Source organism: Sceloporus occidentalis, unplaced genomic scaffold, assembly GCF_023333645.1.
Source record: "Sceloporus occidentalis isolate IW3139 unplaced genomic scaffold, rSceOcc1.0.p SCAF_3, whole genome shotgun sequence".
Lineage (NCBI taxonomy): Eukaryota > Metazoa > Chordata > Lepidosauria > Squamata > Phrynosomatidae > Sceloporus > Sceloporus occidentalis.
Genome location: NW_028316983.1, coordinates 170,466,356 through 170,491,265, shown reverse-complemented (window position 1 = coordinate 170,491,265; position 24,910 = coordinate 170,466,356). Strand labels below are relative to the sequence as shown.

Sequence of the window (24,910 nt, the reverse complement as noted above, 5' to 3'; positions counted from 1 at the left end):
GCGCAGCGTTTCGAACGTTGGCGGAGCTGGGCGTGGCTTCTGGTGAACTCGCTCTGGGGATTGTTGCAGGCAGAGATGGAGGTGGGCAGTGTGGCCCAAGGGTTGGAGCAGGAGGAGCAGCTGCAGCCCTCCGAGGAAGAGAAGCGGAAGGAGACCGTGGAAGAGTCCCGAAGGCGCCTTTGCTATGAGTTTGCCTCCATCAGCAGCACAGATGTGGCTGTGGCTCAGGGCTTCTTGGCAGAGAATGGCTGGGACATGCAAGTAGGGCTCCCTCCCTGGATTATTATTACTGCAGTGTGTTTTTGGACCTCAGAAATGCAAATTCATGCTTCTTAGGCTGAGAATGGAGGACGTTTTGGAATCCCTCCCGGACAGAGGGCTGGAGTGGAGGACATGTCCGGGAAAAGGAGGACCTCTGGTGGCCCTGCTCCTGGCCTTCAGCTTCAGGGGGAAACCAACCAGCAGCCTCAGGGCTTAGCCAGTAGCCCCCTCCAGGTCTTCTGTGTTGCTCTTGTCTGCCTGCAAGTTGTTTCTGACTGATAGTGACCCTAAGGCTAACCTGCTGTCATGGGGTTTTCTTGGCAGGATTTGTTCAGAGGAGGTTGGCCATGGCCTCCCCTGAGGCTGAGAGTGTGTGACTTGTCTAGGGTCACCCATTGGGTTTCCAGGGCCAAGTGGAGGTTCAAACCCTGGTCTCCAGAGTCATAGTCAACCACTCTAACCATTACCCCACACTATAGTTTTAGGTGGGTTTTTCGGACATGGCCCCATAGCCTGAAAAACCCACAAAAAACTATGAATGCTGGCTACGAAAGCCCTCAACTCCACATTACCCCACACTGTCTCCCTGTAGACCCTCTGTGGTCATTATTTTTGTTTTCTTTAGATTCAGCACCCCTCCCCCTTTCCCATTTTGGATAATATATTCAGTTTGTGGTGTTTTTAAACAACCTGGGCCTAGTCACAATCCGACTGCTTGGTTTTTGTTTTTGCAGAGAGCGCTGAATTCCTATTTCGAGCCACCCCTTGATGAGCAGCCGGCTTCGGACCCAATGCCCCAGCCTCCTCCTGTAACAGAGACCTTGTAAGTTATTGGTGTAAAGAGACTGGGCTTTTACTTCTGGAGAAGAGTGTGGTCAACAACAACAATACTAATGGTTGTTTTTAAAACACATTATTATATGGGGCTTGGTGTTCAACAGAGAGTGCTTGTGGCTAATAGTTCGAGTAGAAAGTATTCCTAGATCTGTCTTTTGCTGTTACTTGGAGTCCATCAACAATGTAGAAATAATGCACTTTGACAGGACTTTAAGTGCTGTGGCTCTGACCTGTGGAATCCTAGGATTTGTATTTTTACTAGGCCTTCTCTGTCAAAGAGTGCTGGTCTCTCACCAAATTACAAATCCTAGGATTCTGTAGGATGGAACCGTGGCAGTTAAGGTGAGGTCAAACTGCATTGTTTTTGCAGTGTAGATGCACCCTCAGTGGTTCTTAGCCTTCTGTCCTCTAGATGTTCTGAACTTCAACCCCAGAAGGCACACCCAGCATACTAGAAGATGATAACAGTTAAAGGGCAGATTGGAAGTTGAGAACAATTGCTCTAGAGAAAGATAGGAAAACTGGCTTTTTGTTACTTGTACAGTCGTCCCTCAGCATTCGTGGCTTTGACACTCACAGTTTTGATTATTTGCGAGGTTAAGGCCACCTTCATGCGCACTCCTCCCTCCTGGGCTTTTCTCTTCAGGAAAAAAGCCCAGGAAGAGAGAGCATTTGGGAAGGGTGCACATGCCAACCCTGCTTAGGCAGCTATCTGTCCTGGAAAGGGAAGGAGGATTGATACCCTCCACACCCCTTTCCTGGCCAGATAACTACTCTTCCCCAGGCAGCTATCTGTCCTGGAAAGGGGGCATGGGAGATCGATCCTCTTCCCCTTTCTAAGACAGATAGCGGCCTGGGGAAAGGGGCAGGGATCCAGTTAAAGGGACTGGAGGAAGAAGAAGAAAAGGACCATGCATGCACTCCTGTTCCTCTTGCTCCGCCCTCCCATACCTTTAACTGGCTACTGTTTTGCCCCCCACATTCATAGGGGTCTTGCGTCCCAAACCCCCGTGATTGTGGAGGGCCTATTGTATTTGCACACATGTACATAATGAGATACCTTGGAAATGGTACCCAAGTCTAAACACAAAATTCATTCATGTTTGATATATACCATATGTACGTACCTTGAAGGTAATGTTATATACTATGGCCTGTTACAGACAGCCAAAATAAAGCTGCTTCGAGTCACAGTGGAGGAATGGTGTTTCAATGATGCATGCGTCCTAAGAGTCCAGAAGTCGCACCAAAGCCACGCTGGATCATGGCTTTGGTGTGGCTTCTGGACTCTTAGGACGTATGCATCATTGAAACACCATTCCTCCACTGTGACTCGAAGCAGCTTTATTTTGGCTGTCTGTAACAGGCCAATATTTTAAATAATTTTGTGCATTCAGCTGTCAGAAGCCAAAGGTGTCACTGTCTCAGCCATCCATGAACAAAGTTTTGGGTTTTGGAGTATTTCAGATTTTCAGAATTTCAAGTAAGGGAGATTCAGTTTGGACCTGAAATTTGAATTTAGAACATTTTGGGGACTACAGTCAGCCCTCAGTATCTGTGGGGGATCCATTCTGCCCCCCCCCATACCAAAATCCATGGATGCTCAATTTCCTTTGTTGCACAGCCATTGAAGTCCTGCTGCACTCCTCCTCCCTCCCCTCCTCCTACCTGAGCACTACCTTGGCTGCTTTTGGCAGCCCCTCTTCCCAGCATCTCCCTGCCCCCTGTCCTCTTTCCCCTGCTTTCCTTCCTGGCCTGGCAGGCTGCACGAGGAGATGTTCTCTGGCTCCGGCAGAGGCATGGAACCCTCAACACCTCTTCATCCCCAAGCAGGGCTGCACTGGGCTTAGGGGGACAATGCCATGCCAGGGGCTCCAGGGCTACCTGAATCCTCCCTTCTGCCCAGAACCCAACTCTGGGGCATCCTCTAGTTCGCACTGCCAGGGTAATGCTAATAACACTCCAGGAGGCCCTGAGTCTCCACCATGTCCCTCTTTCTGGCCTCAGTGGCTGGCAACAGTAGCAATGAGTGAGGGGCACGAACCACCCCTGGGGACAATGAGGGCTGTCCCTAATGTTGGTGTGGCCATGTGCACGTGCCATCATTGGAGACAATGTGGGCTTGCCATCCGCAGATGCTTGGATCCACGGATGGCAAGTCCACGGATACCGAGGGCTGACTGTACAACCTGCCAGAACTCCACAACTAGCCTAGACTTTGCTGGCTAGGGGATTTTGAGAGTTGTAATTCTCCTCCCCCAAAAAATATTTTCCAGACTTTTGATTGTGATTGCTTTTGACCTTCATATTTAGCTCTCACAGTGAAACAGACAAAACAAGCTTCACTGTTGTACATCCTCCTAAATATTGTGTTATGATATGAATAAGTATTTATTAGGAGACAAAATGTCTGAGGCAGTCAGTCTAACATGCATTTGCGCTTTCTAGTGTTGACCTTACTGATGATTCAACTGACAATGGAGTAGCTGCTGCTGTAGGAGAGGCAGGTCTCAAGCCACAAGAAGATGATAGCACATTTTCTTTAATCACCTGGAATATAGATGGCCTGGATTTGAAGAATATTCCAGAAAGAGCACGAGGAGTCTGCTCCTATCTGGCTTTGTAAGTAGTCATAGCAGCCATCTTATGAACACTCCCTAGGAAATGAAAAGCCTTCTTGGCTTTTTTTATTTTTCAATTAAAACACATGATCAAGTGAAAAATAAGAGATAAGATCAGGTTCCAGTAATGATCAAAATAATCATAGGTGGTTTGGAGTATTTTCAAATTATGCTTTTGTTTTGTTTGAGCAGAACAGTTGTTAATATATTCTATGGAATGCAGTCAACATGTGCATTCAGACTTCAACTGTTATTAAATAATAACCATTTTGTCTAATTGTGTTTTGTTCTACATTGGAACAAAATCATTTTGAGGAATGTCTTAAAGTAATTAGTCAAAAACAAAAGGTAACTTACAGAAATTTAATTGTCTGCAGTATAGTATTTCTGAAATCTAATTAGATCTCTCTCAGTTATAGTTAAAGTGGTGTCAAACGGAATTATTTCTGTAGTGCAGATGTGGGAGTGATTTGGTATAACTACTAATTTTATGGAAATATTGGTTCATTTGAAATGTCAACTGGGTTATTTGGGGATGAGAGGGGAATCACAGTTAAATTAGCTTCCGGGCTAAATACAATACAATACAAATACAATACAATACCTATAAAGCCCTACCTGGCTTGGGCCCGAGTTACTTGAGGGAATGCGTCTCCCTACACAATCTGCCTCGCACCCTCAGAACATCAAGGAAGTGCATATTGAAAACAACTCACCAAAAAATGTTTACAGCAATGGCCCCGCATTATTGGAACAAACTTCTGGACCGGAAGAGATCCGCCTCAGTTCTACTGTGGACGTGTTTAAGAAATCTCTGAATACTCACCTCTTCCGTTTAGCATATCCTCCCGACTCTTTTTAGGAAATTTATCCCCTCTTAGATGCTACCTCAAGATGTTCGACCGCGATTAGATTAAGATACTCAGGACCTTTTATATGATGTTTTTAAATATGTCTGTGTTATTCTGTCTATGTTATTCTGTTTTGTAATGGTTATTTGATATTTGATGTTGTGAACCGCTTTGATCATTTTGGAAAAGTGGTATATAAATAAATAATAATAATAATAATAATAATTATTGTTATAATTATTAAATTAACTACCTGGATGTGATGTTAAACTGGTTAATCAGGAAAGGAAGTTAATCCTTATGCGTTGGCTGGAGATTGAGGAGTGTGTGTGTGAGTCCAAGGCTTGTTGTGGCTTGTTCTCTTTTTGATAAACAATGTTTCTATCATTACATTCAAATGAACCATGGATACCATGTAAGAAGGAACAAGTGATAATTTGTCTTTGGGGAAGAAGTATTACAGTAGAGTTGTACACTGGCACAGCTCTACTGATCAACATTGATTGCAATGGTCCTTTTTGCTTCCTAATGTTATGGTATGTTGACTTGTGTTCCGTTGTAATTTTCACTTTTTCATTTAGGTACAGTCCAGATGTTGTATTTTTACAGGAGGTTATTCTTCCAGTTTTCAACTATATACAGAAGAGAGCTGTCAGTTACACAATTATTCCAGGTAAAATGAATTTGTTATAGTAATTGAAATATACTCAATGCAGTTATCATAATTAGAACACTACTTTTATTCTTGTCATTTTGTTTAGTGTACTGGCACAGTTTTGGGACAAAGTCTGTGTAGGATGGGTTGACAGAGAATGGGTTGGCTGTTGAGCCTTGAAGAGTTACTTTTTGTACTATACATTACAGAATCTTCTAGCTAGCTGGGGATTTTGGGAGCTATAGTCCACCAAGTTTTGGCTGGGTCAAGTTCCTGAAAAGGCCAACCTCATTCAGACCTAATGCTCATCTTTGGGACCTCAATATGTGAGTGCCTCAGACACACTCTGCATTATATTTGAACCTGGACAAACTGATGTTAGTGTTAAGGCTTACTAAAACAAACCAAGCGCAAATATTGTTTTATGAAGCTGTCTCATTTCATCCTAAAGTCTGCCTAAAACTAAGGGCACTGTTTTTTATTATGTGGAATTTTTGAATGAGGTGTCATTGATGCTGACGTCTGCTTTTCTCTATATGAATCTCTCTCCAGGTAATATAGATGGCTATTTTACTGCCATAATGTTGAAGAAGTCAAGAGTGAGCATTATAAAACATGAAATAATACCTTTTCCTACAACCTCCATGATGAGAAATTTGTTAGCAGTACATGTGAGTGAATTATACATTTAGTATATGGACAAATGTATTTGTTCTAACATTAAAAGTCCTCTGAAAAGTGTGTTAAATTGATACATTATCAGGGGAATTTTTTTTTAAAAAAATTGTCCTTTTTTAGGTGTGTAAACCAATTTACTTCTGCTCTTAAGGCTGGTCAATTGGTTTACTTTGTGTTTTATCAAAACTCAGTATAGCTGTTTTGGGGGTTTTGGAGAAATTGTCAAGACTGATGAATAGGGAAGAATTAACTAATGATGTAAGGAAAGTTAACATCGTCATGTTGTAGTCCCATGGTGCATACAAGTAATGTAACATTTATGATTTGCAGTTTATTCTTTCAACAGGCCACTGTCTTGGGCAATGAGCTCTGCCTTATGACTTCTCATCTAGAGAGCACCAAGGGCCATAGTGAGGAACGATTAAACCAGTTGAAACTGGTGTTGGCAAAAATGATGGAGGTTCCTGAGTCCACTGCTGTGATCTTTGGAGGAGATACCAATCTGAGAGACAAAGAGGTGAGCTGAAGTAAACCTGCTTAAGGGTTTCTTTTGTAACTATTTTGTAAAAGTCATTATTGGCTTTACAGGTAAACCTCAATTAGTGAAGTAATTGTGCTCCCTGGCCTTACTTCTTTAACAGAAAATTGGTTGGCAGAAGCAGAAATAACATGGAAGGAATAGAGATAGGGTCTTACTACCACAAAAAAGAGACAAGTTTAACATGTTTCAGCAAACTATTTATTCAAAACTAATATACATGAGTGAAATGAAACAACCAGTTCACGTAAGCCTTGCCTAAGTAAACAAACAGACCACATGAAAGCCTTTTGCATAATTAACTCAGGGATGATGTTTTCTATCACCAGCTGCCACTTTTCTTATGATTTCCATTTTTATGCCCAGAGTTATAGATTTATGCTTTCTAACATGCTGGTGGCCAGTGACATCACTAGTGACACCCCAGAGGGGGTGTCACCTGATGAGGCAGTACACCTGGAGGGACTGACATGGCTACTGGGAGAATGAGAAATGGCAGCACTGCCATACCCTGTAGGAAGGCCCCCAGCTTCCCCGAAAGGCCTTCAAGGCCCAGTTTGTCTGCAGCTGCAATGGTCTGGACAGCTGGCCGACTGGTTGGCCTGAGAAGAGGGCAAGGCAGTTTGCATCCCCTTCCCACCCAGGGTTTCACCAGCCTCAGGGATTCCGCTGCTGATGGCAACTGGAAAGGCAGGCTTACCTGCTCTCCTTTTTTCGCTGTTATGCTGTTCATGCATGCTCAGATTCTGGAGGCAGTTGCTGTTTACTTTGCCTGTCATAAGCAGGCACAGACAGTTACAGTAGGATCAGCTAGAGGAGAAAACTCTCTTCCAGTTCAAGCTTTATTGCAGCATTTTCTGCAGACATACTGCTGCAGTCCAGCACTAGAAGTCTTTGTTTCTCCAGTCCTCTTTCACCATTCTCCCAGTTCTGTTTTTTTAAAAAACTTCCAAATAGAGTACAAGGAAGAAAACAGGGGACTGGTTGGGCAAAAAGAAAAAAGGTCTTTGTTAACCGAGGTATGTCTATATTTGCATCTCCTGTGGGTAACAAAGGACCTATGCAAAAAGAAGCGTACATGTACTTAAAAAAAGATTATTCACAATTCCCTCATATAAAGTGGGAAAATGGGGCAGGCTAAACAAATGTTACTTGCTGTTACATAACCATTTATTCTGGTTACATGTCCCCAAATTAGAAGAGTGTTGCTAAGGGGGAGTTACTTCCTACACCCACTTTTCAATATGTTGGATTACTGGTGCTTTTGTGACAAACCAGTTGGCTCAGTCATGTCATACTGACTAAACATTAATTTGATTATTTACTTCAATGAGCCTGCTTGGCCTTGCATGTCTTGAGGAACTTCAAGTATAATGTAGTCATATAATATATATAAAGTATAACATAGTATGGGCTTTACACTTATCCTTAACTTAAAATACACTTAAAGAGCAAGGTCTTATTGTGCTATCTTATTTTTTAGAGTTTGTTAATTCACAGCAAGCCAGAATTCCCCAGTTTTGATAATGAATTGAATCCTGTCATAATATAAGGGAGCATCTTTACTCCATCGAAAGTCAATGCAGAATGAGTGGGAGAAGTACTCAGTGCTTAATTCTAGCTTCATGATTATGAATGACTGTGTCAGGTCATTAAGTTCAAAAAAATAGCAAAGGTGGTGGAGGGAGAAGATTATTATTTGGTATATACTTGGAAAGAAAGCACAATGCCATATGGAAGTTAGTATTTGATACTGTGTCATTTTACAATAAAGCTGTTTCTTAAGGTCCTCTCCACTCTGAAAAACATATGAGAAGATGTAAAGTAATAGTGAAAAACTGTTTTTTAAAAGATTATTCTTAATAGCATAATATGCTACTAACACCTTCCATTTTTCTTTTTGTCAGCTTGCTAAAATAGGTGGGTTACCAGACAATATTCTGGATATATGGGAGTTCTTGGGCAAGCCAGAACATTGCCACTACACATGGGACACAAGCCAAAACACCAACTTGGCGGCACGTTACAAATGTCAACTTCGGTTTGATCGCCTCTTCCTCCGAGTGGCTTCTGCTGGCGGACAGATTATTCCTAGGAGTTTGGATTTAATTGGGCTTGAAAAACTAGATTGTGGCAGATTTCCTAGTGATCACTGGGGCCTGTTTTGTAATTTTGATGTGGTACTATGAAAAGAATTTTTTTTAAAAGGCACCATTCTTCAACATTCCCTTTTCCCAATATTTCACATCTTGCTAAATTTTAAACGGGTTCCAAGATTTCTTCAGATTCACACTTCCAAGGAATGAATCTACTCCTTGTGCTGTTGCTTGTATCTTGCCTAATAAAAGGAGTCAAATGCCCTATCGTATGATTTTAGCTTCTTGCAGCTTATGTGCTCTTCTGGAGAATGTTAACTCTTGTGTAAAATGAATGTTTTGCATGTTTATAAGTTTTATACACTATTCCCTAAATTAGAACAGAATATTTCAGTAAATTTGAAATACTCCTGTATGTAAATAATTTTGTGCTTAATAAAGATAGTTTTCAAGGATTCATCTTTGTGCCAGGATTTTCAGTAGCTAAGATGGAAAAAACAGCAGTCTACCAAATTTGCTATGTACTGGCAGTTCTATGACTAAAGGTGCATTGCTGAAATGTCATGCACTCCCCTATCTGTGATACAAGGAATTGCTGTTTCATGATAGCAGGAACAATGATGTGATCTGTGCCACTTAGACTTCTCTGCCATCTCTGAGTTTAGCTGCAGTCCTCACTCAGGTGGAGTGGATTTTCCCAGCATCCGTATTTGTTGTGCGCTATCCCAGTGATGACATTTGCTTGGTCTTATACTAGCAAGCAAGAACCATTAGCTTTACAAAAGATCTGTAGGAGGGGATAAACACTGCTTTAATTGATTTATTGATATAATTTTTATATCTCTTCAAGTCAACTCCAATCTATGGCAAACCTATCATAGGGTTTTCTTGGTAAGATTTGTTAATAAGAGGTTTGCCATTGCCTTCTGCTTAGGTTGAGAGACTTTGTCTAGGCTAAAGCAACCTAGTGAGTTTCTGTGGCTGAGGGGATTAAAAACCCTGAGTTCTACTCCAACACGTAAGCCAAAACACCACACTAGCTCTCACAGATCACCATAGCTGCCTACATTTTGGGATGTGCAGACCTGTTGAGCATGTAAAATTTTATGTCTACATAACTGTGATCGTGGAATAATGTCAAACAGCACACGGAACACTGCCTTTCCTCCAGTCACCCATTGGTTTCAAGGCCTAACAGCAAAACATAATTGCTGGTGGACAGAACACAAATTATATGATTTGGAAACCTTAATGCAAGAAGGCAAGCCAAAATATTTTCTATAGCTGATTGGGATCCAGCTTCAGTGAAAACATGCAGTGTTTATGATCCTGCTTGTGAGAATGGATACTGTCAGGGTCCTATGGAAAATTTAATACTTTTTTTTAGGAGGAACTGAAATACCTAGGCAGATAAAGCAGGGGAGGTAGCTGAAATGTAATTATGTTTTTAGTTAACTAGGATCTGCTGCACTGGTGGTTCCCAGTTTTTGATCCTCCAGGTGTTTTTGACTTCCACCTGCCAGTCTGGCCAATGGCCATAGATTCTGGGAGATGAAGTTCAGAACTCTCAAGAACTAAAGACAGAACTACTGTGTTACATCATATTAAGGATTGTGCAGAAGCACCTGTTTAATTTCATTTTCAACAACTGAAGGAAATGGTCCTGGTATGGAAATGACCTGCTTCTAATCTGAACATATAGTCAAGAAACAGAAACAAGTTTAGCAGCTGGTTATTCATTACATTGATGTGATCATAGAAAGTCATTGTTAGTATGATGTCTGGCTTCCCCTCTGGCTTTGCAGCCTGAAATGTGCCAGAATATGGATAGTCTACATTAAGCAGAACCTTTCTTTCATTTGCAAGGCTCAAATCATGGACTAAATCAGTTTTAAATTTACAATCCTGTCCTAATGCCCCCTTGCAAAGAAGCACCAGCAGTTACTATTACGCTTATAAGCAGAGGTTGGAAAACATTGACCCCAGCATATTTCACTTGTTTTAAAAGGGATATTGCTGTACTGTAACAATACCCCCATCATTCGGCTGTTTCCAGCTTCTCTTATTCTAATGCTGCCCATCAAACTTGATGCTTGAGAAGATGTAGTTTAGTTAATAGGAACCACTAACATTACTCTTACATTGAGTCCATTATAGTGGTTTGATGGCTTTACATCTTGAAGCAATCCAACTTTTCAAAAGTTAAAATTGAAACATTTATGCGCTGTATGAAAAAATATGTCCAGAAAAGATCAACTTTCATCTGTGGCTCCCATTTTGTGGTGATAAAGTACTGCTTTGTCAGTGGCTGTGAATCTGCTCCTCACTTTAGTGTAAACTTTATAGGTATTATTCAGAGTGCTGATACCAAAATTTGACATTAATTAGCTTGTTAATTATTGATTTGGCAAGTTTTTTAGAGTGATTTCAGCTAACTCACTACAGTACATCCCCCAAGCAATGCTGAAGGTTAAAATATACTTCAGCAAATTAGGTTATTAAAATTCATTAGAGTGGATGCCTCTCAGATTCAGTGAAACTGGAGGGTCTCCTGACTCAAGAGAAGTATTAGGAGTGGAGGAAGAGCTTCATGCAGCTCTGTTGTTAGACAGGCTAGAAAGGGAACTGGAGCCCAAGTCAGAGCAGGAAAGGAAATGAGTAAAAGAATGAAAAAGAAGAAAAAAGTGGATCTTGGAATGGAAAAGTGGAGGGGAGTGATTTGGAAATCAAGGCCTGCAAGCATCAGGGATCTTACAAATGTCAGTGACTACAGTCACTTCTCTTCCTCTCCTGATTATCTTTCTGGACTGCTTTCTATTGTATAATATTACTTGAGGCGAGCTGCAGTTAATCCCTTCTGTAACCTTGCTGTTGCTCACACAGTGCTATGGACTTGTATAGTTAAGTGACAGTTTTCATCCTACTTCCCCTATTTCCTCCTCTCTTAGCTCCTGCTCCCTCTTCCCTATCATTCCCATTCTGTTCTTTACTACTCTCCTCCCCCCCACTCTTTCATTATACAGCAAGATATGTGCAGAGAATAGTGGGGTTTTTACACACCTGAGCCATTTAAACTGAAGATACCACCAACTGAATTTGAGATCCTTGGCTGCTACATGCAAAAGATGTGCTTTACCACTGACTTTTCCAGACCTCACATTTTGTTTGGGAGGAGAGAGGCAGAAAAGATGCAGTGATTAAGTGTTCTGGTCAAGCCAGCATGGCAGTGATGAAGGATTGTGGGTTTGTAGTTGAACAGCATCTGGAGGAGTCCATAGGTTTAGTTAATCTAAGCTAAGTTCCTCTTGAAATTGGTTTCATCAAACAGAATCTCAATCACTCTGTACCTATGAGAAGATCAAGGGCCTTGTAAAAAACACCAAATGGTTCCTAAAATGCATTATTGATTGAGCCTCCCTTATCTGAAATGCTTGGGACCAGAAATGTTTTGGATTTTGGATTTTGGATTTTTAAAAGTTATCCTGGAATAGTTGCATATACATAATGAGGTATCTTGGAGATAGGAACCTAGTCTCAATGTGAAATTCATTTATTTTTTGTATATAAACCTTTTACGCATAGCCTGAAGATAATTTTATACATAATATTTTAAATATTTTTGTGCATGAAACAAAGTTTGTCTACACCGAACCATCAGAAAGCAAATCTCAGCCACCCATGTGGACAATTTTGGCGTTTTTGGATTTTGGAATTCCAGCTGAAGGATGTCCAACCTGCATAATGGATCTTTTACAGGGCAGTCCTATCCAAGTGTGGCTAAAACCAGTGTAGTGCAGTGGTTTGAGTGTTGGGCTATGACTCTGCAGACCAGGGTTCGATTCCCAGCTTGGCCCTGAAACGTCTGGGTGACCTTGGGTAAGTCACACTGTCTCAGCCCCAGAAGAAGGCAATGGCAAAGCTCCTCTGAACAAATCTTGCCAAGAAAACCACATTGTAGGTTTGCCTTAGAGTTGCTGTGAGTCAGAAATGACTTGAAGGCACACAATAACAACAACCTATCCAGGTGTACACAGATGTAGTCTCCAAAAGAATTTGAGACAAACGATCTCAAAGGCAGTAGCTTTTTGTCTTGCTAATGGAATTTAAAGTTTAATTCCTATTCTGAATCTCCCATGACCCCCATGGCTAGAAGGAAGAGGGGCCTGCTTGCAGGAATACCTTCCCATACCATATGATCTGAGGACAACAACCACAGCATCTTGACCAAATGCAGGCCTATGACTAACATGGTCAATCCCCCCCCCCCCCTTTCTCCTGTATGTTGCTAAGCACCTTTGTCTGGCAAAAGCCAGTGAAGCTTTGAAAACTTGCATTGTGTATATAATGTGCATTTGGGTTGACTCCATAAAGGTATCACTGCTTTGTGGATGTTGGGTGATACCATACCTCATTGAGTTCAGTTTGGGTTATTCTGCATATAGTGTGGGTAATTTCTCCATCCATGTAGCTTCCATAAATTTCCCTCAAAGCAACAAGTAGTCCATTTGTTTGTTGCTGTGTGCCTTCAAGTCGTTTCCAACTTATGGTGACCCTAAGGCCAACCTTTCATACATCTGAGGAAGTAGGTTCAAGTCTAGAAAGCTCTGGCAACCAACTCTTTTCTTTGGACTTTATCACATGGAGGCAAATCCTGGGATTTTAAAATCCGCTAAACACCTGCAAATGTGGGTTGCTTTTCAGACACGTTGGTGGAAAGACAAGGCAAAAATAAACTGAATGGAAAGCCAACAAAAAACACTTCTACTTTCAGAATTTCCCCGAAAGTGAAAAGAAACAAGTTTTCTTGGCTTTCCATTCTGGTTATTTTCACGTTATTTCTGTTTAATGCAAACGTCATCTGAAAAACAACCTGCATTTGTGGGTTTTTTCTACTTTTGTTTGGGTTAACTCCAAGCATCATGTGAAAAACAATGCGCAAAAGTGGGTTGTTCATCCCATGTGATAAACTCTTTTCAGTTAGGCCCAAGACAGGCTGCAGAAATAATCTGGTTTCAGAGTGCTTTAACTGCCCTGGCTCAATGCAAGGGAATTCTGGGAACTAGTTTTGTGAGACATATAGCCACCTCTATGGGAGAGCTCTGGTGCCACAAGAAACTACAATTCCCAGAATTCCCTACCACTGAGCCAGGGCAGTTAAAGCGGTCTCAAACTGGATTATTTCTCTAGTGTGTTTTGGACCTGATTCTCCAAAGATGCCCCAAGATCCCTTTGCATAAGCTATCCTGGGGTTTTCTTTAGAGTGGGAATCCAACCCTGGTCTCTAGAGTCCCAGTCCAGCACGCAAACCACTAGGCCATGCTGCTCCCCATTTGTAGCCCCTTTGCCAAGAGCTTTGCCTTGGAGATGGCCTTCTGGCTGCGATGCATTGCAGAGACCGGGAGGAGCCCTGCAGGCAGCGGCCCCTGGCGGCAGGGCCAGGAAGCGCCGCTGGGAGGCGAGAAGAGGATGCTCCTGGCATCAGCTGCAATTGCAAAGCAGGTAGAAGAGGATGCAGAGAGGGAGGGGACTGGTTGGATTAGAGTTCTTTGGGAGGAAGGTGCTGCTGAGGCTTTGCTAGGCTGCCCAGTTACATCCACTCAGACCTCCTCCTGGGTTTCCTTCCTCGCCTTTAGGAAAGAGGTTTGTGGGGTCTCCCCTCCCCTTCTTCCTCTTGCACCATCCTCTGCCTCTTGCAAATCGTCAGAAGAGGAGGAGGAGGAGGAGGACTGCAGAAGCGAATGGGGCACCAAGGAGGGCTCCGAGCCCCGACTGCCTGATCATGCCCATCTGCCCCCTCTTCTTCTGCCCCATCGCCAGCTGCCAGGTGAGACAAGGAGGGCCACCCAGAGCAGAGAGGTGTGGCGGCTTGGCTGGCAAAGGCTGGCTGAGGGTGGAAGGGGAGGGTTGTGCCTCGCAATGGTTGGAGCCCAGGAGCAGCAGGAGATGCCTTTGGCTGGGGCTTCTCTGTTTCTTCCTTCCTTTCGCTTTCTATCTACCTCTCTCTCTCTCTTTCTATCTCCCTTTCTCTTTCTACCCCCTTTCTCTTTCTTTCTCTCTCTTTCTCTCTTCCTTTCTCTTTTCTTTCTCTATCCCCCTTTCTCTTTTTATCTCCCTTTCCCTCTCCCCCTTTCTCTCCCCTTTATCTTTCTATCTCTCTCCCCCTTTTTCTTTCCTTTCTTTCTACCTTTCTCTCTCTCTCTCTTTCCATCTCTCTCTATCTCTCTTTCTCCTTCCAATCCTTTTTCTTTCTGTCTCCCTTTCTCTCTGTGTCTATTTCCATTTCTTTCTCTCTCTTTCTATCTCTATCTCCCTTTCTCTTTCCTTTCTCTCTTTCCTTCTCTTTCTCACTCTCTATTTCTCTTTCTCTCTTTTTTAATCTCTCTCTCCCTTTCTCTTTCTTTTCTCTTTCTACCTCCCTTTCTCTCTCTCTATTTCTCTCTTTCTATTTCTCTCTCTCTCTTTCTATCCTCCCCTCTCTCTTGGCAATAGGCAGACATGGTGATCCTCTTTTGCGAAGCCATCTCCAGGTTGATCTCTTCATAAAAATAGATAGGGAAAAATGCAAAATGCAAAAGCTATTAGCCATGGCAGGCTTCTGCTCTTTTCCCTCCTCCACACACATACAGTGAAAAAAAGGGGGAGGAGAAGTGTGTGGGGGAGAAATGTGCATCTTCCCTTTATTGTCTAGCAATTTTATTATTATTATTATTTATTCTTTAAAAATGATTTGCTGCATCTTATTTGTGGTGGCAGAGGGAATTGATGCCTGGGGTAAATTGACTGCAAAGGAGGGCAAGACACCACAAAATGTAGGGCATTCCAGGAAAGTGGAGGACATGTTTCTTAGTCGTGCTCAAAAGGGAGGACATTTTGGAATATCTCCTGGACAGAATGCTGAAATGTAGGACATATCCTGGAAAAGGAGGATGTCTGGTTACCCCATGTCTGGTGTTTCTTGCATCTTGCAATCATCCACGAAATAATAATAATAATAATAATAATAATAATCCCTGTTGGCATTTTTATTTCTGAAACATGGAAGATGTCAATAACATTGACATCATAATCAACAAGAGCAACATCAGTCATTATCATGCCATTGCATTCATCTTGCAGCAACACGGACTAAAATGCCCACAAGAGCAGACAGAGGCTTATGTTTTCTTCTCCTCCTGCACTACACCAAGTTGAAGAAAGGCTGAACAGAAGTGACTGGTTAGATCAAGGCACAAGGACATTTAATGAAAATGTCTTTCAGAAGAGACAGGGCTGGCATCTCTGTAATAGTTTGCTGTGTGTTGCAACCTGTTGTCTTAAGAGATACCCATAGCGAAGGGTTGGCTTTGTTTGTGTGCAGTGTATTCGGTGATATTGAAGCTGGTTCCTTCCTTGCACAAATCTTTGAAACAAGACTGAACCGGTAAACTGAACAGAGAATGAAATGTATATCCCCTTCCCTGTTTAGCAGCAGATAAACTTGACTACATCAAAATGCTTGTGAGAATCCCAGATTAAAGAAGCATTAAAGATTGGTAATTTTTAGGGAGCCAGTGTGGCATAGTGGTTTGAGTGTTGGACTGCAATTCTGGAGACCAGGGTTTAAAATTCCTACTTGGCCATGGAAACCAACTGGGTGACCCTGGGCAAGTCACACACTCTCAGCCTCAGGGGAAGGCAATGGCAAATCTCCTGTGAATAAATCTTGGCAGGAAAACCCCGTGATAGGGATGCCTTAGGGTTGCCATAAATCGAAAATGATTTGAAGGCACACAACAACAACAATATCCCATTTAGAGACTAACAGGATATGAACAGGAATACAAGCAAACATTGAACTGGGTATTTAAACTGGGTACTATTTCATCCATCAGAATCCATAACCCCACTTTATCCTACAGCACCCATCCAATCCCTGCTACAAACCTGTTCCAGAGGGACATTGCCTCCAAATAGATTTTCAGGGAGAACAGAATGCAAATAGATCTAGTTTAAATATCCCATTGAATCCTGCTCACAGTTAAGTCATTATGTGGCTTTTTTAAACTTTAGCCAACTGCTTACAGATTCTCTTTCTTTGTATATGAAAGTGTTGTTGTTGTGTGCCTTCAAGTCTTGTCCGACTTATGGTAACCCTATGGGACCCCATAATATGATTTTGGGGGGCTGACAGAGGTTGACTTGCCCAAGATCACCCAGTGGGTTTACATGGCTGAGCTGGGAATTGAACCCTGGTCTCCAGAGCCATAGTCCAAGGCTCAAACCACTATGCCACGCTGGCTGTATTCTAACAAACATTGACAAACACTTGCTGTTAGTTTAGAATTCTCCAAAGAAGCCATGCTGGCTCTCATGTATGAAAGACATCCACATTATAACTCTGAATTGAATGCCAGGATAACCAACAGCTCAATTATATATACGTTTAGTTAAAAGTAAACCTTCCTAACTTGAGGATATAGAGTGTAGGATTGCAATGTACATTGCTTTTATTTTTAAAAAAATGCTTAAATTTGCTTTTGTGGTGTTTCACGATTTGATTTTTTTTTTATTTTTTACATTTTTCACATTTTGACACCGGAATGACAAAACGCCAGCTCTAATGCATTTTCAGTTTTAAATATTCCATTTGCTGATCTGTACTGAAATTTATGTTCTGTCTTCTGATCTGTACCATGTTAATAGCATTCACAATTACAAAAGCTATGCTTAAAAAACATGCTCAGTGTCACTTGTGGAAAACATTTTTAATCCTTCAGTTCCTATCACTTCTGTGCAACAGAAGGGAAAAAGAGATCGTATTAACATTTCTAGCATGCAAGGAGTCAATTACTATTTATGTTTTGTGCTGTATATTCAATATGGGATACTTGGTTTCAGTTTTGTACCTTCAGGGGTCATGGCTTACCTTAAAGAGCACATGATCCTATGATTTCTTGCTAAATAAAATTACAATAGGTATGTGAAATTTCTGCACCAGCCAGAAGGAATGTCCACTTCTATGATGGTGACAGCTGCACATGTAGAAATTGACAGGAAAGCCCACTTGATTGAGGTTCCATGCATATGGCTGAAGTGCACCTAGAACTATGGATCAGGGGCTAGGTTTGTTATTTTTTTATATAGTAGTCATATTTATAAATGTTAGGGTGGCATTCCTAATTATAATACAGTACTGTTCATGCTGGCTGAGGAATTCTGGGAGTTGTAGTCAAAAATGTAACTTTGCTCACAAACGGGGTAAAATTGTGAGGGGTAATTGGAACAAGAGAGAGGCTGATACTCACTGTTTCTATGCATTGCTAAAGCTGTCTTGACATGCCTGGAGGTAGGGGAGGACATGTTATGGTAAATGCATGGAAAGTAGATAATTTCCCTCCCCCATTTTTATGTAGAAACAAATGTACAGGGACTAATCTGGACTGAGATTACTCAAAACTGGATTATCAGATTTCACTTGGTGCAACTGCACAAGGCTTCTCACAAACCAGGGGGCCCAGTGCTGGAGGAAAAAAGTGTTGCTTGTTTCATCTTCTTCCCCATCACTTCCTGAATCTTCTGATGGAAATATCCTCCCATCTTTTGTGTTATTGGAATAACAGTGAAAAATGTCCAGAGGATCTGAATATTAATCTTACAGATTTGAAGGGATGAAAGTGAGTTCCCATATGAGGATTTTTGTGCTACTGTATATTGTACTTTGTTTGCATTACATTATTTATTTTTTATTTAGTTAATATATTTCGGTTACCAGTCCCAGGATAGGTCACATATATAAGAAAAGGAACAGAGTTTTGGAACCCCATGATAAAGGATGTGTAGCATGGGTGCAGTTTGTCATTCCTTATGGTAGATTCTAAAGGATGCAAAACTGTGACAGAAGTGCTCCCATAGGGCGCATTCAGTTTAAAAGATCGCAAGCTGCAACTTCTTAGGGCAAGCCCCAATAATCCTGTTCTCCTCTGCAGTCCCTCTCAAAATGGTAACTGGAAGCAATATTGCATGACATCCTGTTCCCTTTTTGAGAGTGATTATAAAGGACAATGGAGGTGTTGGAGTAGTACAGGATTTTGGTGCATGTAGGGGTGGGATATGAATATTTTTATGGGTTTTTACTCATTGGGAGGCTTTCTATCTCTCCTTGTGTAGGTATAATTGACTGAAAAACATGTAATGTTAAAAAAAAGAATGGGGTGGAGGCATTGGGAGTTTGGGAGGTCTAAATAGCAACAAATAATTCCTGGGATTTCCCCGTGAGTGATTTGTTACTGCTGTGTATGAAAATGTTAATCGTGATTGCACAATTTTCATGGGATAATTGCTGTTTAAGACCCCGATTTTCTCCATGTAATAAAGTCCATAGAGCTGGATTTAAGTGCAGTGGAAGGGCTGCTCTTTTCACTCAATCTGGTGGCCTCAGTTGATAACTGTATGAAGAACAGCTCTCAGATGGAGCCAAGCAGGAGGCCTGCCTTGTACTTTTTCTTGAACTAATCAATATGATCCTTCAACTAAACATGGGGTACTAAGGCCGTTTCTCATCCAGGCACAAACCAGATCTAAGCGTAGTTTCAGCATGAATCTGCCTCATATCTTTACAGATCATATTCTGGAACTAGATCATTCTTTCCCAAGAGGGTGCTCTCTATATGTTTTTCATGCAACTTTTATCAGCTGCTTTGGCCAAATTTCAGAATTAATGGAATTGTGATCTAAAACCAGAAGGGAGTAGATTAAGGAAGGCTGTTCTGGATGATGCGATTTGCTTGAGCAAGGCAATTCTCAAAGTGCAATGAGAACAAACCTTTAAGTCAGTGGAATTACTGGATACTGATCCTTCCCTGCATACTCAGACCTGTGTATCCAAGGAGTAGCCCTGAAACTTTATAATCCCTTTATAATTGGAATATTTCACAGAATCATATAGAGTTGGAAGAAATCACAAGGGCCAGCCAGTCCAACCCCCTGCCATGCATACTGTTAGCTATAATTCAGGAACGGAGAAAGTGTGGTCCATCAGATTACATGACTTCCAAAATCAGAAGAGGTTGAGTGTGTTCGGGATGTTATGGTGCAATAGTTGTGAAAGAGTACTATCTTTCTGATCAGCAGTGGCTTGCCTACTTTGGATTTGGCTTCCCCACTCAATTATACAGATTGTATTGTGATTTATTTACATCCTACCCTTTTCTCAAATTTGGGATTCAAGACAATTTACAAGATAAAAGACATAAAAATACACTGACCAACAGTGTCTGGTTTTGAGAGTAAGTAGAAAAGATAAAACAAATAAACTGTAGTCTCTGTTGTCTTCAAACACCATCACCTAGTTAAGGTGGAATACTGATGTTTCTCCATCTTTAGAATTTTCTACTAAGCATGGATCGAATGTGCCACAAAAAGGTTTTGGCAATTTTTGAGTCCTGGGGTGGCTGTGTATACCATTTGGCCTCAGATCAGCAGTCTTTTACCATGTGTGTTAAGTTACCCTTGGAAATGCATTTGAAGCTGGAAGGCTTCAGAAGCATCAAGTTATCCTGAACAATGGGAGTTCTGTTTCCATTTAACATGTGTGCCACAAGATGATATAAGTCATCTTTTCGATAATGGCATTTTAATATCTCGCCAGGACAATTACACTCTTCATTGGCTTTTAGTGCAGTTGGCTCTTGGAACTGTACAATCTTTTAAAACCTCTTTTTTGCCCTTGCTACTCATGAGAGCTTCAGCAGTTGTTAAAGCAAGCATTTGATTCAGCAATTGTCATATCTGCTTAATTATTGTGTTGCAAGTCAGACTTGCATCATCATCATCATCATCATCATCATCATAATCATCATCTAGCAACTGAGATTTTGGAGCATAATTGGCTGACTAGGCATTTGAATAGAATAAAGTAACAGTTCTGTTAGTTTAGTAGCTTGATTTCTTTAAAGTTTTACCACCCCATTCTGCCTCACAAAAAGACGATCAGGATTATTTGCTGCCTGCCTGCTGCTGCTCTCTGTATGATTGATTTAAATTTTCTAGAATTAAACTGTGACATAATATAAAGCTCCAACTAACTTGATAATGGAGTTGATGAGCAAATGACCTTTCCTATCAGAGCCTGCCTAATGCTTGCAGATCTTGGAAACATTACTTTTTTAGACATGACTATTGGGGGAGTTCTGAGATTTGTAGTCCAAACAAACAAACAAACAAAAACCAACAACACATCCCCGCCCCTCAAATCTGCTTTAGACACACTCTTCCACATGTTTGGTTTTTTTTGCAACTAGGGAAATTATGACCTGGCAGTGAAGGTCTGTATCAATGATAGTACAAGTTCATGGGATGGCTCCTCCCCAAGATTTCAGAAATACAGAACCACATTATTGTCTTTTCAGGCTGTTGGTTGTGTGGAAGCAGCAATTATTATTTTCCACCTTATTTGTGATCATTTGCTGCACTTGTTTCTTTTCTTCAATGGAAATGTGCCAGTGATCAGCAGCCAGGACCAGTCTAGGGACCAACACTTTTGAGTGACACTGTTTTTGATATTAGTTTAAGATATTTTTATTCTTCAAGGCATTGAATAACAGGCTTGTGTTTCTGCTGGTTGTAAGGATTTCTTGATAGGCTTTATTGACTGCACTTTGAAACTTGTACGTTCTTTTGTACTGATCTATTTCAGTGGTTTCCAAACTTATTGAGCCCCCCCTTCTTCTTTGGCAACAACTCTAGTACCTTCCACACCTGTTTCTTGATATTACATGTACTATTCTACTGCACATTCAAAACAACCAATCTAGCACTATAAAGTTAAACAAGTGTATGTATTCCACAAATAAAACTTTACTTTACTTTGTAAAACAATTTATGGGAGAAAATAAATTTATATCTCATCTGTAAAGCATTGTCTTCATAGTTTTAATGGAATGGATGTGTTTGGTGCAGGGCTATTAGTTTTTCAACATCAGGCTAGAGTGCACTACCGCACATTAAAAAAAATCCCAGTCTGTTTCTTTGCTTGGAAAGAAACTGGATGACAACTGAAGCCTCACTCTACTATATACTGTATAATGTTGAGAAGGCAATAATGTACATTTTGACTTTGTTCCATAGTACAGGGTAGTGGGCAGAATTATTTACTTATTTGTGTTAATAAAAAATCTTGACATGGTTTTTTGAAATCTGGCCTCAACTCAGTGTCATTTTAGAGGGAAATGAGTTCTGCCACTATTTTTATTTCATCGTTGTTGATATCTAGGAATGGATTGGTCACTCAATTGGGTATTTTAAGCTATATATTTGTACATATGTACATATAGTGAAAGCTATCAAACAAGTCTTTGTTCAGCTCATCATCACAATAAACCAAAATATCATTGTCTGGTATGCAATGATGCATAGAATCGTAGAGCTGGAAGAGACCACAAGAGCCATCCAGTCAACCCCCTGCCATGCAGGAATATACAGTCAAAGCACTCCCAATAGTTCTGTACTCACTGTATGTGCACATGTTTGTGTGTGTCTGTGTGGGAAACAAAGAGAGAGACTATCATATATCTGATTTTTCACACCTGAAGGAGTATTTCCAAGAGGAGCTTTGCCCCTTGATTCTAATGAATGTGTAAAACAGGCACCAAGGAATGCAAGACACAGTGAACAATAGCTGTTTAAAATTCTTGCTCTGCCTCATAGAGCCTCAGGTAAGGTTGGTGTACCTCAGAAGGCCAGCTGGCCCCTCCAGGTCTCTAAGTGGGGAGATATCTCCACTGAAACAAACTATGATTTTTAGCTGAATTATTCCCCTCTAAATTTGTTATCACATGCCTTCAGGTAATGTTGACTTATGGTGAACCTAAGGTAAACCAATGACAGAGTTTTCTTGGCAAGTTTTTTTGGTGGGAGTTTGCTGTTGCTTTTCTCTGAGGCTGGGACAGTGTGACTTGGCCAAGGCCACCCAGTGCATTTCCATGGCTGAGTGGGAATTCAAACCCTAGTCTACAGAGTCACAGTCAAACACTGAAACCATTGCACCATGCTGACTGTTCCCTTCTAAATTGTGGCTGATAATGAACTTAAGCCAACACAAGTAAGATAACCTTTATGCGAGGAAAACGCTTGTTGTACGAAGCTCTTCAGGTGGCAATCAACAATCCTTATGACATGTTAGTGGTGATGCTGATGAATTGCATACCTATGTCCATATGTGGAATGTTTCCATGGCATTCTTTTGCATAGGACTTCCTTTGCAGCATTGAGAAATGACAGGTACAAGGGAGCCATCTAATTTGTATTTTAAACGTCATTGTTTCTTTTCATAGCCTGCCACTTCAGACAGGGAGGTAATTGTACCCTCCTGTCGACCTGCATGCACTGTGACATTCTAATTAATATTCACAGCAGACCTATTTCCCCTCTTTCTGTTACCAGCCCTTCAGGCCCTCAGCAGGACGCTGGACAGTCTCAGAAGAAAATTAAAATAAAGCTGCAAAGTCTCTGCATTGTTGCCAGGAGCCAGGACTGACATTACCTGCTCAAGGAAGAATGCCTCTTAGGCACAGAAGACTAGGAGCCCTCTGTTTACTCTTGGGGGCTTTCACAGGTAGGATCGTGCTCCTGTGTTTGTACTATAACAAACTGTTAAGTTGCTTCCAGTACTATGTGAGGGAATAGTGCATAGCAAAGATTTTCCACTGTGTACCAAAACCTTAACCCGCATAAAAGGAAGAAATCTGGAATTGGATATTTCTTGATTTAGGGTGCATTTACACCGGCTCCTTAATCCAGGGCCAGTCAGGAGCATTATGCCCTGGATCGGCCCTGGACTGACCACAGTGGTGATCACTCACACTGGGATGAGTCCAGTGTAATTCTACATTGTTGTGCAAATGGGCCAGCTGGGCCAACACTGCATCAGTACCACTGGCCCATCCCCTGTTTTTGGAGCTGCCGTGGACGTCTGGACATGTGATCAACAAGGAGTCTAGGCACATGTTTCTGTCCTCAGCAGAAACAGAAGCATGCCAGGCAGGCTTTACACGGAGCTCCACCTCACGAGTAAGTGGTAGTAATGGTTCCAAAAGCAGGCCATCCCCCTTTCCTCCAGTGGGAAGAAGGGGAATGGCATGGCTCTTGGTGTATGGACAACTGGATTGAGCCAAATCAGATCTGATCCAGCTGTGCACATGCCAAAAGAACCTGAGGTTACTCCAGGGTTTCCATGAAACACTCAGATTTCCCTTGACTTTGCTTAGTTTGGAGCAAAGTGGGGTTAAGGGCAAAAAACCACGGATCAACCCCAGAAATAGCCATACATTTTTAGGACTGCCAACACTGGCTTTGGGGTGAGTATGACATTTTTCATTGGAGTAGACAAGCTCTTAATTGCAAGAGACCTCCCAAATGGCTCATGAAGTGAAGTGAGTGACAGAAGAAAGCCATACATGTCCTAGAATCAGCTCATCATGCCTAGTGAAAATATCACTGCTACTGTACCACAGTCCTCTTCAGCATCGTGTGGTACCTGAATTGTTCCTTAACTACCTCCTTCCAACTCTATAGTCAAGAGTTTATGCATTTTGTGTGGAACGCTTCTGAGTTTAACCACGTCCTTGGACTGCTGCTTTTCCTCCCTCTGTCTTTTCTCATCCACCCAGTCTTTTTGAGGTAAATGCTTCCCTTCCCCCCTGCAAAAGGCTTGCAGTACTTAAGAGAAGAAGATGTACATATTTATAACAAGAAAGTAACCCACAAAGAGGATGAAATCATATTCATTATTCAGAGAAGCTTATAGCAGAATGTTCTGACTTAGATGAATTTCTGAGTTTTCATAAGCCCTTTCTTTCAAAGGTTGCCTGAAAGAAGCTTTTGGCAGAATTTGATTTACAAATCTTTAGCACATACATGCATACATAAATATCCCTTAGCTTCAACTTCTCAAACATTTAAAAATCTGTGATTGACAGTTGTATGTACAGTGGGCCGTTGGTATCCACTGGGATTTGGTTCCAGGACTCCCTGTGGATACCAAAATCTGTTGATGCTCAAGTCCCATTAAATACAATAGTATGGTAAAATGGTCTGCCCTTTATGAAATGACAAAATTAAGGTCTACTTTTTGGAATTTATTTATTTTAAAAATATTTTCAAGCCTTGGATGCTTTGAATTCATAGATCATAAAAAATCCATGGATATGGCAGGCTGACTGTAGTTGAAACTTTTGGCCTATTGCAGAAGTGTAAACCTTTTATCTGCAGAGGGAGTTGCATTCTTTTGGGTAATTCATAAATAATAAATAAATAAACATTTTATTTGTATACCGCCCTTCCGTAAGATCAGGGCGGTTTACAGCAGTTAAAATATACAGTATTCAAGTTAAAACCAT

General features: G+C 41.4%; 2 protein-coding genes across 5 annotated transcripts in view; both read left to right on the top strand.

Moving 5' to 3' along the window:
* Window positions 1–29: 29 nt before the first annotated feature.
* TDP2 (tyrosyl-DNA phosphodiesterase 2) lies at window positions 30–8,963 on the top strand. The gene is made up of 7 exons (XM_089516856.1): window positions 30–261; window positions 996–1,084; window positions 3,547–3,720; window positions 5,152–5,243; window positions 5,778–5,896; window positions 6,250–6,420; window positions 8,349–8,963. Exons 1-7 carry the CDS (start codon window positions 76–78, stop codon window positions 8,628–8,630), a joined length of 1,113 nt encoding a protein of 370 aa, XP_089372982.1. The 5' UTR covers window positions 30–75; the 3' UTR covers window positions 8,631–8,963.
* Window positions 8,964–13,998: 5,035 nt separating this feature from the next.
* Window positions 13,999–24,910, top strand: part of KIAA0319 (KIAA0319 ortholog) — a 47,221-nt gene continuing 36,309 nt past the window's right edge. For 3 of the 4 annotated variants that reach the window (XM_089516849.1, XM_089516847.1, XM_089516850.1), the window contains exons 1-2: window positions 14,085–14,361; window positions 22,956–23,127. In XM_089516849.1, the coding sequence (XP_089372975.1) occupies window positions 23,070–23,127 (58 nt within the window). In that variant the 5' untranslated portion in view covers window positions 14,085–14,361; window positions 22,956–23,069. Of the gene's footprint in view, window positions 14,037–14,084; window positions 14,362–22,955; window positions 23,128–24,910 lie in introns of those variants that run through there. The other variant, XM_089516848.1, reaches the window with a different exon arrangement.